Source organism: Pongo pygmaeus, chromosome 2 (assembly GCF_028885625.2).
Source record: "Pongo pygmaeus isolate AG05252 chromosome 2, NHGRI_mPonPyg2-v2.0_pri, whole genome shotgun sequence".
Lineage (NCBI taxonomy): Eukaryota > Metazoa > Chordata > Mammalia > Primates > Hominidae > Pongo > Pongo pygmaeus.
In genome coordinates this window covers 96,577,935-96,595,096 of record NC_085930.1, presented here as the reverse complement: position 1 = coordinate 96,595,096, position 17,162 = coordinate 96,577,935, and the positions used below count along the sequence as shown (strand labels likewise).

The window sequence follows — 17,162 nt, the reverse complement described above, 5'->3', positions numbered from 1 at the left end:
CATTTAGCAAATATGAAAGATACACTTGAAATGTCACTTCTCATTGTCCATTCCTCTTACCTCTGCCAATGTTGATAACTCATGATGAAAGTGCACCTGTGTGCGGATATTAACATATCATACAGCCACAATTACTGAAACCACAGTGACTAAGGATTTTTCATGTTTTAATATGAGCGCTTACCATGTATTTTCCCATGTGATCCTCACAATGGTCCCAAAGTAGGCCTTATTATTATCTTTCTTTTTGCAGATTAAAAAAAACTGAGACTCAAAAAGGTGGTGTATGCCTACCCATGGCACGTGGCCTAGAGGTGGTGAGGTTGCTCAGGAGTGGGGCCCAGCAAGCTTACTTCAGAGCTCCTGCTACAAGCATAAAGCCCTCAGAAGAGACAGCCAGAAACCTGCTCTGGGATATTCAAGAATCTGACATATTAGAGCATAAACCACTAGAGAAGGATCGCTAACAATGGGACAATTCACTTGCCTCTTGGAATGAAAAGCCTCATTTTAAAGCCCTTCTTCATACTCATCCAACATAAATTCTACATAGATTGGAGAGATATGTTAAAAGGGGAGAAAAACACCTACAAAATTCTGGGGGCATAGGTTCTCAGGATACGGTATTTTTCTTTCAGTATATAGCGTTGAATCATATATTTATACACAGGAAACTACCTACAAGGTGCTTACGATGCAAAGATGAACTCTGTTTTCCCACAGCTGGTTAAATAACCAAACTGGTAACAACCCCTCTTATTGGGCTCTAAAGAGATTAGCACCAAAACTGGGACCTAAGATGTCATCAAAAGTGTCATGGTATCACTAGAACCAGAACCATGTTTCCTGTGTTCTTGTTCGATATATCTGAGGGTATTTTCTGTTGAGAAGTTCCAAGCAATTTCCTTACCAAAGATATTATAAGGAACATACTCGTCAGGGTTGTGAGAATTTCATTTACATAAAATAAAATATTTAGATTGTAGCAGAATTACTTCTTCATTAAAAGTTGGCAAGCAACGATGATTCTTTCCATTTGAACTTTATCCTGGTTCCTTAATGTCTTTCTTATTTGTACTTAACAAGCCAGAAATTTCACAAAATCTTACAGTTGGAAACGGAATTTCAAGGTCTTTAAACATATCCCATTTGATACTTTAATTTTAAAACTCCACAAACTGAATTTAAAAATAGGTAGCAAAAAAATCTCATGGCCCAGGCCGGGCACGGTGGCTCACGCCTGTAATCCCAGCACTTTGGGAGGCCGAGGCAGGCGGATCACGAGGTCAGGAGATCAAGACCATCCTGGCTAACATGGTGAAACTCTGGGTCTACTAAAAATACAAAAAAAAATTAGCCAGGCGTGGTGGCAGGTGCATGTAGTCCCAGCTACTCGGGAGGCTGAGGCAGGAGAATGACGTGAACCCAGGAGGCGGAGCTTGCAGCGAGCCGAGTTCGCACCACTGCACTCCAGCCTGGGTGACAGAGCAAGACTTTGTCTCAAAAAAAAAAATCTCATGGCCCAGTGCGGTGGCTCACACCTGTAATCCCAGTGGTTAGGGAGGCAGAGACATGAGGATGGCTTGAGCCCAGGAGTTCAAGACCTGCCTGGACAACATTGCGAGACCCTATTCTCCATAAAAAGAAAAAAAAAAGATCAAAAAAAAAAAAAAAAAAAGGTTGGAAAAAATCTCAAATGGGATGGTAGCCGTGACCACATTAAAATAATATATTGCACACTGGCTTAACCAAGGTTCCAACATCATAAGATTATTATTTCTCAGATCTTAAGTTTCTAAGGCTGTTGTCAAATTTACGTAAGACTAAGGAAAAACAAAAATTCAAAAACAAATTTAGGTAAGACTAAGGAAAAACAAAATTTGGGTGTTACTAGGTTATCAGGGAGGCATTAAGCACAGCAAGCCAGTGAGAAATAAAAAGAACATCAAATTAGAGCCTGGGAGTTGCTCAGTCATGCACTTTTATCACATGTCTTTATCTACTCATCAAAGCTGGAAGGGTGGTTAATCCAAGTAAAACCTGAACAACTCCTCTGCCTGCTTCACCATAAACTCTAGACAAATGGAGCAGGGGTGTCCAGACACTTTCCCAGGCCAAGGCCTATTGGACTCAAGGTGGTTCAACTCAAGAGACTGTGAACATTTGAAAATGTTGATGCTCTTGGAGAGCCCTGCTTAGTATCCCAGCTCAACAAGATTATAAAATGATGAGAAGAATGTGGGAGCAGACCTGGCTGCTAAGGTCAAGAATGAATAAATAGAAAAGTCTTCATCTATGGTTTCAACACAGGAACTAAAAATAAATGATGCTGGAACATGGAAGTCTCAACGATTGCTAGTCACGGCTAATCTTGAGTGCTTATCTTACTGGTTTTGTTACCAGCAATCGCCTGAGCTCTGTTTTTTTCTCTCTAAACAAATCTGAACTTTTATAACCAGATTCCTCACATTATTTTGGCAACTGATACATGGACAGCTATTTTTAAAAGTGAATGCAAAAAAAAAGAAAAGCTGATGTATGCTGTGAAGCGGCCACCGGCCTGGCTGCTGCGGTTCTGCCTCCTTGACTAACACAAGAAGCAAGAGCCACCTGAAGAATTTCTGCATGAAGCAGACAGGGGCCACTTGCAAATAAGCTCATCCAGTTTATTTCTTAGAAACATGAACACCCTGGGTGCAGCTTTTTCAAGAGACTGTCAAGTCTCCTTCCTTACACTGTCAGTTAAAAGTGAAACTCCCGTCTGTGGGTTACTGACCTCTGCACAATTTTTAGGAAGAAAAAAAGTTTAAAAACTGATTAGCTGATATCTATCAGCCAAAAGGCTTCCTTACTTGGAAATGAGACTTACTATTTGGCATTGCACTGTCAAAGTTGGTTAGAAGTGGAAAATCTGAATATGAGGGTGAGGGGGGGTATTTCTGACACTTACATGAATACTCAGGAGGATTTTTAAAAGTAACCTGCCTATATCAAAAAACAACGCTTGACACACCTAATTTCCAAGTTAAAAATATATAACAAAAGCAAAAATCATTCTTATTAAAAAGTTTCTCACCATTATTTTGACTTCAGATAACTCTTCAGGGATACTTTCTGGGAACAACCATCTGATTGGAATAGTTAACAGTAAATTAATATTTGGGCTCTGTGATTTTTGGCTCTGCCATTTACTAGTTGAATGACCTGGTAAGTCACTTCTTAAGTTCCTTGATCTTTAGTTTCCTTATCTGTAAAACAGGAATGACTCCTTTATCCCTAGCAGGGTTGCAGGGAGGATGGTAGGATACTAACTGACATATGTATTTAAAAGCAGAACAGGCTGGGTGCGATGGCTCACGCCTGTAATCCCAACACTTTGTGAAGCCTAGGTGGAAGGATTAGCTGAGGTTTAAGACCAGCTTGGCCAAAATGGCAAAATCCCATCTCTACTAAATATATATATATATATATATATATAAATTAGCTGGGCATGGTGGTGTGTGCCTATAATCCCAGCTACTCGGGAGGCTGGGACAGGAGAATCACTTGAACCCAGGAGGCAGAGGTTGCAGTGAGCCAAGATCGTGCCACTCCAGCCTGGGCAACAGAGCAAGACTCCGTCTCAAAAAAAGAAGCAGAACAAAGGATGATGGGGACTTTGGGCCATCATACCATTGTTTCTATTTTTGTATAGGTTTTAATTTTTCCATAATAAAATATTTTTTAAAAGACAAAGGCACAGTAATAATTTATTTTTTTCAAACAGAAGAGGAAATTTTTTGGTGTAACGATGGAAACTGGTTCAAATTTTCCTCCTAGCAAGTTGAAAAGCAGTACCAAATCTGAAATCCAGAGTTTGATTTTTCTATCCTGATTTGACTGTCAACTGGGCATCTAAGAAGAAAAAGGTAATAGAAACTTGCAGTTTCCCATTTCCCTTCTTCCTTCCAATAGAGAAAAAAAATGAGAGCATAGTTAAAACTTAAGTCATATTTATTTTTTAAATCTTACAATGCTGACTTCCCTGAAATCCCTGTATCCATCTAAAAAGTTCAAGACTTTTATGAAAATACCCGCAAGAAACCAAGAGATTTAAAAGCATGTGTGTCCCATGACTCAGAGTGTTCATTCTGCCTAAACACCAGTGAAAGTGGTTTTTTGTTTTGTTATGTTTTGGGTGTGTTCATGTGTACATGAAGAATCGGTATTGCCACTTTTTCTCCCTTAATTCAGAATCAGAAAGGAATCACCAAAACACTGGAAAATAGCAAACCAAATGAGATAGGTGGAAAGGGCTTCCAACTCGCACCCAAGGTAACTGGTCCTGGTTGGAAGCTCAGCACCTCCTCCCAGTTAGGGCTCTGCCCTGGAGGCTGTCCCTTTAAGTCAGACTTCCTGGTAAGGCTGAGAGATTTCCTCATGCAGCTTCCTGGAGACCGTATAAGATAAACAATAAACTTTGCAACAAAATCATGGACAATAAGCCCCACGTGGCTGTAACAAGAAGCAATTATAAGCATTGACAATGGCTAGGGCATTTCCAACAGGAATGCAAGTCTGTGATAAACAGGGGAGAAACATGCTACCCCACACCTGCACAAACTAAACGATGTGCAAGAAATAGTTCCTAGCCTCACATCACATTGAGAACTAGTTGCTTCCAAATTCAGCACGCTTTTAAAAAAAATCATTGTCTAAGAGGAAAGCAGTCAGGCCTTTCTTAAAGCACCACTACCTATTAGATGAAAGCTGCTGAGGCCCAGTGACACTACATGTTCCTTACTCCATGAGTCTCTGTGTTACAGGAAAGGGGTCCTCATCCAGACCCCAAGATAGGGTTCTGGGATCTCATGCAAGAAAGAATTCAGGGCAAGTCCAGAGAGTAAAGTGAAAGCAAGTTTATTAGGAAAGTAAAGGAATAAAAGAATGGCTACTCCATAGACGGTTGCCCATTTTTATGGTTATTTCTTGATTATATGTTAAACAAGGGGTGGATGATTCATGCCTCCCCTTTTTAGAACACATAGGGTAACTTCCTGATGTTGCCAAGGCATTTGTAAACTGTCATGGCCCTGGTGGGAGTGTAGCAGTGAGAATGACCAGAGGTCACTCTCGTCGCCATCTTGGTTTTGGTGGGATTTAGCCAGATTCTTTACTGCAACCTGTTTTATCAGCAAGGTCTTTATGACCTGTATCTTGTGCTGACCTCCTATCTCATCTTGTGACTTAGAATGCCTTAACTGTCTGGGCATGCAGCCCTGTAGGTCTCAGCCTCATGCTACCCAGCTCCTATTCAAGATGGAGTTGCTCTTGTTCACATGCCTCTGACATAAGGGTCACCCTTTGAGTCTCCTGCAGCTGAACCCCCTACCTGGCTAGCTTTGGGGAATTCCCCAATTCAGGAGCCAGAGCCCGCATTCTACCAGAGTAGATGAGAGTGCCATACACTTGCTTCCCAGCTTCCCTTGCAGCCACAGCATGAGAACGTAAGCAGGCTCAGCCAATCATGTGCTGGGATGCAAAGCAGCAGGGCTGCTGCGGACCCCGTTCTGTGAGGGTGGTGGCAGCTTGCAGAGGCAGAGTAAGGGTAGACTGGGTAGTCACAGCCTATAACCAGCGTTAGTGGTGCAAACCATGGCATCTACACCTACCCAGCAGTGGTAGCAATAGTGTCTTTACAATAACTGTTTGGTGGTATAATTTGGAGTTGTCCCTGTTTCCCTGGTCCTTCCAAAATTCTCTGAGCTACCCCAGACACTGTAATAAATTCATTTTCTGCTTAACTCAGCTGTGTCATCACTCAAGTTCAGCTCACAGGAGGCTTCCCTGACCAGGCTGTCTATAGGACCATGCCCTATACCCCACCATCTTATTCTCTATCATGATACCCTATTGATTTCCTTCCCACTACTTATCACATCCTATAACCAATCCACTTCATTATTATTATTATTTTTGGCAGTTTTTACATTTATTTAAACAGAAAACGTGCACATGAGCTGTCTACTCATTTTCTTTGCTGCGCAGCCTGGCATTGGGGTTGGTGACTCTGATGGCCAGTTGGGCAGCTCTTTCCACGATGGCTTTGCGGTTCTTGGAGGAAACATTGTGAGTGATCTCGGCACAGTAAGATTTGTTGCACATCAGCAGCACTTCCAGCTCCTTGAAGTTGTGGACCAGGAACTTCCGGAAGCCACTGGGCAGCATGTGCTTTGTTTTTTTGTTGCTTCCATAACCAGTGTTGGTCATCAAGATCTGGCCCTTGAATCTTCTATGAACCCTGTTGTCAATGCCTCTGGGTTTCCGCCAGTTACGCTTAATTTTGACATATCGGTCTGACTGGTGCCGGGTGAATTTCTTGGTTCTCTTTTTGACCATCTTGGGCTTCACAAGGGGTCTGAGGGCAGCCATGATGCTGAGGAGGAGATGGCTGCCACCTCCGTAGGCAGTGCCGAGGAAGAGACAACCAATCCACTTCATTATTAACAACAATACGAACCACCATTGACTGGGGGCTTGCTATGTGTCAGATGGTAGGCTAAGCTAATTTAATTCTATGACCACCCTATGAGATAAGTACTTTTATTATCCCTAGTTTATAGATGAGGAAAGAGGCTCAGAAGGGTTAAAAAAAGTTGTCCAATGTGCCAAGCTTGGCAGTAATGGAATAAGGACTGGCGCCTAGGCTGCAGCACAGGTTCTCACCACAGTACTCATTCAGGCAGTGACTGAATACACACTGGCCACAGTGCAGGCACCAAGGTCACAGGATAGCCTGGCTCTCATGAAGCCTGGAGGCTGGTGGTCCAATCTCCCACCTGGTATTCTACCCATCACCCAAAAACCCTTCTTGGGGAAGAAATGCAGACTGACATGTGTAAAGATGAGACCAGCTTCCTTTGTTCAACAGAAATGTGCCCAGCTCTGTGTTGAAAGCATCAGGCATGCAAAAATACCTCAGAAGCTCACAGGCCAGAGGAGACGCAGACCTGTACACAATGCTCACCGCTCAACCTGCTGGTTCCCACAGCCTCGAAGCACTGGGCTGCAGAGGAAGAAGCCAGGGACCATTCTCAGGGTCTCCCCAGTGAGAGTGCCATTCCAGCTGGTTGTCAGTGATGTATAGGAGTTGCCAGGCTGAGGAGAGGAGGGTCAGCGCAAAGGTGAGAAGTGGGAGCAGCAAAGTTCATTCGGGAGGCGAGGAGACAGTCAAGGGGTCTGTGGAAGGGACAGGATGCGAAGGCCAGGGATGAGATACTTGGAGCCAAGGAAGGAGTTCCAACTCTACCCTGCAGGAAATGGGGAACCAGGGCAAGTTTCTCAGCCAGAACAGCTGCATGACCAGATCGAAATTCTTTTTGTCAAGAACAGTGGCCATGGCCATAGAATACAGTACCAGTCAGATGTTTTTCCTATGTATTTTTAAAGTACACATACATAAATATATTTGCTGAAAGCCAGGAATTGTAATAACAAGAAGTTCCATTTCTATGCTTTCCAACTCCCTCTCCTGGCTGAGTAAGAAGTGAAATAAGTCTGCCCTTCCAACAGAAGGAGTTAAACACAGCCATTCCCTCCTGTAATGTAAAATTACACAGAGCTCTCACATGGATAATTTATGGAGAAAACAAGGAATTCCCCAGCTACTTGATTTTACAACTCCAATCACCCAGATTCCCCCAGTGTGATAACAAGAACCTCACCTCTGGGTTGTGTCATCATTAAAATGAAAAGCTGATTTTTATTTTTTAAAAGCATGTGTGTGGTTGAGCCACAAAGAGCCTCCTGGGTTGAATGAATACCCCGGGAGTGGTGGGAGGAGTCCCCAGAATGACCCTTTGAGGCTGAGAGGGACTCACGCTTAGTAACAGGCCCCAGGGAATGCTGTGTCAAGTGTACAGCCCCAGAGGTCTGGAAATACCAAGCCAGCCGAGGTGGTGAGGGCAAAGCAACCAGAACACAGACCAGAAATAAAGGAAGGCAGTTTAGCACAGAGGTGAGGAATAGGAGTTCTGAGCCAGATAACCTGGGTTCAAATCCCAATGCTGTCACTTAATGCGTGACCCCTGATCATTTACTTAACTTCCCTGTGCCTCTGTTTCCTCCTCTGGTAAATGGGAATAATAAGAGGACCCACTGCAAAAAGTTCTTGTGAGAATCAAATAAGTCAAATATGTATCATTGAGCATAGTGCCTGGCACATAGTAAGTAACAATTGAAGTTTCCTAGAGACTATAAGATAAACAATTAATTTTGCAGCAACATGATGGATAATAAGCCCCCATGTGGCACAACAAAAAGCAATTATAAGTGCTGACAATGGCTAGGGCATTTCCAATAGCAATGCAAATCTGTGTAAATAGCTGTTGCTGATACTACATATAATAATCATATATAAAAGTATAATATATAACATAAACTTATATTTTAAATATACTATATGTAACATTATATAATATGGTAATAGTGATTTTATTATGATGTGCTTTATCCCAATTTAACAAAGAATTTTTCAACAAAAATGAGGGGTCTGAGGAGGGGAGCCCCCGGATCAGGCACCTAACCTGTGTTTGTGCGGTATTTCCAACCACCTGGAGGTTCAATGTCAGGGTTACCTACCATGGACCACAGAGCCAATCTGCTAGGCCAGAGTCCAGGTGGTACCGTATATGAGCTGCAGAGTTGGGAAAGTCATTCGACCCATAAAAAACAAACAAACAAACAAACAAACAAAAACCTTGATTTCCTCATCTCTGCAAAGGGGATAACAATAGTACTGCCTTCACAGTTTGTGTCAAGCACTGGTGCTCAATTTTACATGTTTTTACATAAATCTTTCTAACAACCCTGTGATTCAAAAATGATCATGATGTCTATTTTATAAATGAGAAAACCTGAGGTTCAGAGACGTTAAGCAATTGTCAAAGAGCACACAGCTAGACTGACATGCAGGAAATCTACCCCAAGCCAGCACTCTAAGCCAACCCTCAATTCTGCAGACACATACAGCATGAGAAGGATGCACCAAAGCTCTTCAGAGCAGGAGAGTATTAACCAACATGTGTGCTGGAATCACCCTTTAAGAAGGGCACGTGTTTCCCCACTGCAGACCCCAAAGCTTATGGCACCTGTAGGCAGTGAAAAGAAACTCCCCCTTGTTGAGCACCTACTATACACCAGGCACCATGTTGAGTGTCCTGCCACATCATTGCCACCTTATCACCATAGCAACCCTCTGAAGCAAGGACTAGAAGACATTGAGGCTCAGCGAGGTTGGGTTCCTGGCCCATGGTCACAGAGCTTTTCAGTGGCAGCATCCCTACACACATCTGGGTCCGTTCTGCTCCCACTCAGGCTTGCAGACAGACTCTGAAAACACTCCTTAATGTCCCTTAGGTGCTCCTCTCCCCCTCATTACCTCCCACTTTGAAAGCACAAAGCTGCTTATTTTGCAGCAGGAAAATGACCATGGGGGCTGAGTAGGGCCATGGTGCAAACTATAATTACTGCAGACAACAATTTGCATTCCAGATCTGAAATGTGCTCAGGGCTCCACTTGAGCCCTGTAATCAGCTTAGCCTTTGCCCAAATCTCTCTTGAAATGAAGACATATTAGATGAACTGAGACACAGCAGGGTTTGGAAAATGTGCCTCTGCCCCCCAGTGAACTGCCACCTAAGGAAAAACCATGCCAAGAAACGGCCAGGGTTGAGTGGGATTTAAGCCCCAGAGAGGTTGAATTCCTCTGCTGCAGAACAAAGAAAACAGCAGCCAGGATAGTGGACAGGCAGGGCCACATGGGTAAAGAATCAAAGGCAGGAAATGCATTACATAACACACGGGCCTCAGTGAGGAGGTGGAATGGCCACCCTTCCCTCCTTTATCAGAAATTGCTGTCTTGCCTATGAGTCACATGTCAGGATATAGTGACCTTGCTGCACAGGACAATAAAGGACACCCACAAGGTCAGCAAAAGGCCTACTATGTGCACACTGTGAGAAAAGGGGCACAGAAAGGGACGGTTTACGTGCCAATTTCCATCATTCCAATCCCGACTAAAGAGCGTCACATGAAATCTCTACTGAGTCTACAGTATCTGCAACCTGAATCTAGACCACCCTAAAAATCGGAATGTTTCTTAAACTCTAATGTGCCCACACATCACCTGGGTATCTCAATGAAATGCAGCTACTGCTTCTGGTCTGGAGTGGAGCCTGAGATTCTGCATATCTAACATGCTTCCGGGTTCTGTTGCCACTAATGTCCCATGGACCACACTTTGAGAACCTTACTAGGGTACATGTAGTGACTTAAGCAGAACTCCCCAAAATGTATTCCCTATGTTTCCATAGTCATGGTGACAAGTGGTGACTTCATTCTAAGAGCAAATAAGTAAACTCAAACACTATGTATCTTTAAAATTATTGTTTCCAGGCTCAAAACTTCAGCACTTCTATGTTATTTTATTAGTAGCTAACAGGATGACTGTTCTTGAAGGAAAGCCTTGTGTAGATGCTATTAACTGAGGAAAATCCAGTAGAGCTTCCCTTGGCTGATGTTTCCGGAATAGCCCTAGATCCTCTGAGGTACAAAAAACCTGAAGCCCCAAAGGACAATGCAACTGACAATGCTTTTGCCAGTGCTCTCCCTCACCGATGACCCTCTCCCACTCTTGGGTGGTCAGCCCATTGCAGTGCAGCCACATTCCTGAGGCTGGGTCACCTACAAGCCCCGCCTCCCACCAGCTGTGGCTGGGATCCTCTTCAGGAGGTCCTCATCAGTCACAGTTGCACCTTCCCAATCTGACAGGTACCTTAATAAAACCATTCATCTAATCCAAAGCATTTTTTTTAATGGCTGGAGTTGGCTGCCCTGTCCCGTTATGCAAACAGTACACAATGAGATGCCGATAGCATCTCTCTACCATTGCCAACACAAACCCTGCCAGGCCAGCAGAAATGAACCCGGTGGCTGTAAGCAACAATAGTTGCATAAGTTTGTTTAAACAAACACAGCTAACAACAGGTGAAAATGTTTTGAACTCCTCCTATTGCTAAACCAGAGATTTTTAAGGTTGGTTTCTTCTAGAAATAAAACCAGCGTCAAGCGTAAGGAATGAAAGGCAGCTGAAGGGAAACCACCCAGAAAGCGAACTTTGTGTTTCTTCCAGCAATACACACAGAGGCACAGATTTTGGGAAAGATTTTTGATGAGAACTACTGATGCTGAATTAATTGAGATACTTGCATTGTCTTTGCCTCAAAGTAAGGATTCTTTCCTAATCTTATTCACTGCATTTTTTTGACTTTTGCTCTTTGAGTTTGGTAGCGGAAATATTTCTTAATACATTAAAGAAGTTCAGTGCCACTAAATAACATAAAATTACACACAAGAGATAGCAAAAGGAACTTTAGTCTTTAAACCAAAGCCCTAAAATATATTTTTTAAATGCATGTAGTAAGTGAAGGGAAATGGGCATTTATTGAGGTAGGGAGATGATGTACAACACCACGCTCAATGGACGGCATTTGACAAAGCACATCAGAATGACTAATGAAACCAGATGGGGAAGTCATTTCCTGAGCAACAGGTATCAGGAGAAAAGAAAGAGTGAATCGAGGACAAGTATTTTAGTGGCACATATGCTGGGCCTCTTAGTCACTCTGGATAATGAGATGAATATATTTTTAAAAGAAGAAAAAAAATGACATGACATCAAGACTGGAAGAATAAGGCAGCGGGAGGCTTTATTATGTTTCAAGAACAGCAAATCTGATCCATTTGTACCAATTCTGTAGACTTGAAAAACCTATTCCAGTCTAAACCTCAAGGCTTTTCCCTCCTTGAGAAGTTTGAGAAATTGCTGATGAACATCCTAATGCCTGGCAGAGGTTCTTCTTAAGAAAAAACACATTAGATTATAATTACACAAGTTCCGTGATGGGAAACATACTGTTGGGTGGAAGGTATTTTTTAAAAGCCACATATCTTTTTGGCCAGGTGCAGTGGCTCACGCTTGTAATCCTAGCACTTTGGGAGGCTGAGACAGGCAGATCACTTAAGCCCAAGAGTTCAAGACCGTCTTGGGCAACATGGCAAAACCCCGTCTCTACAGAAAATACAAAGATTAGCCAGTCATGATGGCATGTGCCTGCAGTCCCAGCTACTCGGGAGGCTCAGGTGGGAGGATCACCTGAGCCCAGGAGGTCAAGGCTGCAGTGAGCCGTGATCGTGCTACTGCACTCCAGCCTGGGTGACAGAGTGAGATCCTGTCTCGAAAAAAAAAAAAAAAAAAAAAAAAGCCACATATCTTTTTCCTAAAAAAACCAAATTTGCAATCTGTAGTTATCTGAGTTTCATAATTAAACTAAGGGGAATACACAGGCTGCCATATTAGGTATTTTTCTCTGATTTTTCCAAAGTGATATTCCAAAGTACTGTCCCAAGCAAGCACTCAGAACTCATAAAAATAATGTGCCCAACAGAGAGAGGCACCATTCAGCTACCTATTAATTCCTTGGAATATGAACCTTTTGGTCCAGGATGATTGTTTTAGAGCCATGATTTTTCTCTTGGCTGAGTACACAGTATCCATTCTTACCAAGGTGCTTTCCTCCCCTCTCAAATATCCAAGTAAAATTTATGGGTTTTTTTTGTTGTTGTTGTTGCTGTTAGAAAAAGAAGACAAAATTCCTCCAAGTTCACTTTTACCAAGTTCTCACATTTGAAACTCCTCCACAAACATATGTGATGCCATATTTTAAAATTCCATCTTAAGTAAGCATGGGATTTAGTCCAAATCATTGCATTTCTGACTTAGATTCATTTCTGTTGCCTGTTGGGGAGGATTTTTATTCTTAAACCTTAAAACCTAAGACTCCACTCAAAATTGCCATTCAAATATTTGTCTTATTACTTCAGCCTTTTGTCTCCTCAAATATAAAAATTAATACATGCACCCCATAGAAACGTAGGAAAGTCAAAACAAAACAAAAAAAAAGTCATGTATAACCTCACTTCCCAAAAGGAAACCATTATCAATATTTCAGCGTATTTTCTTTTAATCCTCTCAAGTGCTTTTTTTCATAACCCAAATTGTACTGTATAAACAATTTTGTTTCCTGCTTCTTAAAACATACCAATAAACATTTTCTCTGAGTTAAAACTCTTCCTCAACCTCCCCTTGTCACTTACAACTCATATGAACAAAACCACACTTTACACCAACTGCCTCACATTAGTGGACATTCACACTTTTTCCACTTTTTTCTGTCATTCTAACTGCTGCAGCACTAAACATTTTCGTGCATAAGTCACATCTCTGGTGACTTCCATGGGATAGATTCCTAGTCGTGGAATTATTGGGCCAATAAACTTACATATGTTTATGGTTCGTGACATAAATAAACAAACTGCTTTCCAGAAAGATGACCAAGTAACACTACCACTGAACACCTGTGACAGAGTCCATCCTACAGTACCCTCACCAGCATTTTGAGTTATCACTTAAAATGCTAATTCTGAAGCTTTGAAAAATTTCCAATCCTCAGACTGACCTGCTGAGGTCAATGATTTCAATTGTTACCTCATTATCAAAATAATCTTCTTTTATCCTTCCAAACAAGATGTTAATTTGTACCACATCAAAACTGCAAACATGAGAGGAATGTAGTCATTTGTTGCATATTCTCATTGGGCAACTAAGGTGCCGTGATTAAGAAGCCAAGAACAGTTCAGTACCAGTCTGCGGCAGTACACAGAGATGCATGCAAAATAAAGTCAGAACCGAATCTACTGCCAAGCGTCACAAGATACACAAGATCTGAATTACCATCAGTCAACACCTATCAGAAGGAATACACAGAATGTTCAAGAATATATCCAGACTACATTTAAAATTCATTCAATAGCTTTTTGCACAACAAATTTTCTTTCTTCCCTCTAAATTGGTACATATCTCCATATGCAGCAGGAATGTCTTTTTTATTTAAGGGCACATCTACACAAAGAGCAAATGGTCCAGACTCAATCTTCCATAACCTAGAGTCTGAATTGATCACTCTATAAAATGGAAAAATGTTTCTTTTTTCTTTTTTTTTACTTTTTTTTAGTTTTTAACTTTTTTTGAGACAGTGTCTCACTTTGTCACCCAGGCTAGAGTGCAGTGACACAATCACAGATCACCACAGCCTTGACCTCCTGGGCTCAGCTGATCTTCCCATTTCAGCCTGCTGAGTAGCTGGGACCACAGGCGCGTGCCACCACACCTGGCTAATTTTTGTATTTTTTGTAGAGACAGGATTTCGCGATGTTACCCAGGCTGGTCTTCAAATCCTGGGCTCAAAGGGTTCACACGCCTTGGCCTCCTAAATTGCTAGATTACAGGCTTGAGCTTCCGTGTCCCAACGGAAAAATTATTTTTAAAAAGGAAAGTTTTTCTAGTATGCTAGAAATGTTTGGGGATTGATATGGTCTGACTCTGTGTCCCCACCCAAATCTCATCTCAAATTGTAAACCCCATAATCCCATGTACAGAAAGGGTCTGGTGGGAGGTGACTGGATCTTGGGGGCAGTTTCCCCAATGCTATTCTCATGATAGTGAGTGAGTTCTCACAAGATCTGATGGTTTTATTAGTGTTTAACAGTTCTTCCTTCACACGCTTGCTCTCTTGCCTGCCACCATGTAAGATGTGCCTGCTTTCCCTTCTACTATGATTGTAAGTTTCCTGAGGCCTCCCCAGCAATGCAAAACTGTGAGTCAATTAAACCTCTTTTCTTTATAAACTACCCAGTTTCGGGTATTTCTTTACAGCAGTGTGAAAATGGACTAATACAGGGATATAGTCCTCATATTCCCTTCCCAGGATATTTGCCCCACTTCACCAATGTTGCCCACAGCTCCTGTTGAGTGAATATGGCATAATAGTAGTAGTAGCAGGGATGGAGGGAATATTTACTGAGCAGTTACTATGTCACAGACCCAGTGCTAAATACTTGATATGATTATTTAAGTCAATCTTCATAATAACCCTATGAGCTACATATGATTTCAGATGGGGAATCTGAATCTTAGTGAGGCTGATTACTTGCCCAAGCTGGTGAGTGACAGATCCATTTGACCTTGACTCTCTGGCCACAGATGACTGAACCAAGAGGTAGAGAAGCCCTTTTAAGAGCTAGCCAGCTGACTGCCCACCACTTGTGAAGCCCAGTGCAAGAAAGATAAACTGATGCAATTGAAGTTTTCTTAGGGATTTGGGGATGGGGAAACTGAGACTATGCCATAAGCTGTAGGAGAGTGAGCTGCTGAAAGATCACACTGAGTTGGTCCAGAGCTGGCATCATGACAAGCCCAACAGTGCCACATACAAGGAGAAGACACCGGGAGCAGAACCTATAGGTCAGTAACAAGTGAAGGCAGAGAGAGAAGGGGAATGAAACTGACCCACAAAGAGAAGTCCTAGGTTCCTGCAACTATATATTCTCTTATTAAAAAGCCATTTTCTTGAGGTAATGGAGCAAGTGCCTATTCTTTGCCAAAAACTCTGTCTAAAATATCCACCAAGAAATGACAGCAGAGACACTCCCCACTCACGGTCTGAGCTCTCATCAGCGTCTACCCTGCATAGCAAATTAGCATCACTAGTAACAACCCAACTGTGTGCCTCTTAATGAGATGCATGTAACCGGCATCCCTTAGGATGTTTTCCTGCCCAAAAGTGTTTAACTTAAAACAAATTAAGTCTTTAGATCCAAATTACCAGATTACAAGAAATATATAGAGCTGAAGAACAAGTTAAATGACATCATAGGGAAGCAGTCAGATAAACCCAACTGTGAGACACATTCCAAAGTTCCATGGTTTTTTTTGAGACAGGGTCTCGCTTCATTGCCCAGGCTGGACTGCGGTGGCACAATCACAGCTCACTGCAGCCTCCAACTCCAGAGCTCAAGTGATCCTCCCACCTCAGCTGCCCAAGTAGCTGAGACTACAGGCATGCACCACCATGCCTGGCTAATTTTTGTATTTTTTGTACAGATAGGTTTCGCCATGTTGCCCAGGCTGGTCTTGAACTCCTAAGCTCAAGCAATCCACCCGCCTTGACCTCCCAAAGTGCTGGGATTACAGGCATGAGCCACTGTGCCCGGCCTCCAAAGTTTCAAAAGACAAATCGGTCTTTTCAAAAACTGGAGGGATGAGGGGAGTATCAAAAAGGCTTAAGAAACATAACAAAATGAAATCATGGTCCTTGACTGGATAAAAACAAACAAAAAATAAATCCAGCTAGATGCAGTGCATGATCCTTGAATGATTTGGGGGAAACCAGTTATAAAAGACAACTGAGAAAATATGAACATAGATGGAATATTAGAATGTTGGAGAATTATTGATAACTTAGGTTTGATGATGATGCTATGATAATGTAGGAAAATGTCCTTATAATTCGGACATATATACTGAAATATTTAGATGTGAAGAATCATAGTATCTGTAATTGTGTTACTTTGGAATGGTTTAGTAAAATAAAGCCAAACCGTATCAACAAGTAGAGACAAATAAGTAAAGCAAATGTTAGGAACTGTTAACTCTAGACGGTGAGTGTTTGCTGCACTTACCTTTTAACTTTTCCATATGTTTGAAATTTTTCATAATAAAAAGTTGAAAAATAGCACACAATAAATAAGAATCATGGAAACCACGTAGGAGACACCACATGAAGGCAGACATCCCTTCTCCCAATAGACCACACTCAATAATGCCTCCTCCCTGCTAGAACAAGTATTGTACATACATCTTCAGTTTAGCCCCAGAGGAAGCTGTTGTTTGTTTTTAGGGGGTAGGCTGCACAAAAAGCCCATGTTAACATCTAGAATCACCATCACTCCAATAGGACAGACAGAGGAAATGACAAGAGTCACCCATCTAACTTGTGCTGAGTCATAAGTTTTCTCCCCATCCTGTTTTTAATGAAGTGGTTTAGTTCAACCTGCATAAATTAAATGCACTTCCCTGAAGTCAGAGCTTTACACTTAACACAGATTTTCATCTGTCCATAAAAAAGTAATCAGTCTCATTCCCCCTTTTCTCTAAATGAAATGTTAGGTCGAATCAGCCCTGAGGTACAAAAACACATCATGTGGCAGTATTCTGCTGTACAGAA

The 17,162-nt window shown here is 42.1% G+C and overlaps 2 protein-coding genes across 7 annotated transcripts in view; both read right to left on the bottom strand.

Moving 5' to 3' along the window:
- Positions 1 to 17,162, bottom strand: part of ARHGEF3 (Rho guanine nucleotide exchange factor 3) — a 349,765-nt gene that overhangs the window by 192,959 nt on the left and 139,644 nt on the right. The gene's annotated exons all lie outside the window — the stretch shown is intronic.
- Positions 5,937 to 7,331, bottom strand: LOC129033438 (large ribosomal subunit protein eL32-like). The gene has a single exon (XM_054482021.2). It carries the CDS (start codon positions 6,478 to 6,480, stop codon positions 6,004 to 6,006), a length of 477 nt encoding a protein of 158 aa, XP_054337996.1. The 5' UTR covers positions 6,481 to 7,331; the 3' UTR covers positions 5,937 to 6,003.

Bases quoted from the DNA above. Each gene is read 5' to 3' on its own strand.
- LOC129033438 (XM_054482021.2), bottom strand. From the start codon at position 6,480: ATGAAGTGGATTGGTTGTCTCTTCCTCGGCACTGCCTACGGAGGTGGC.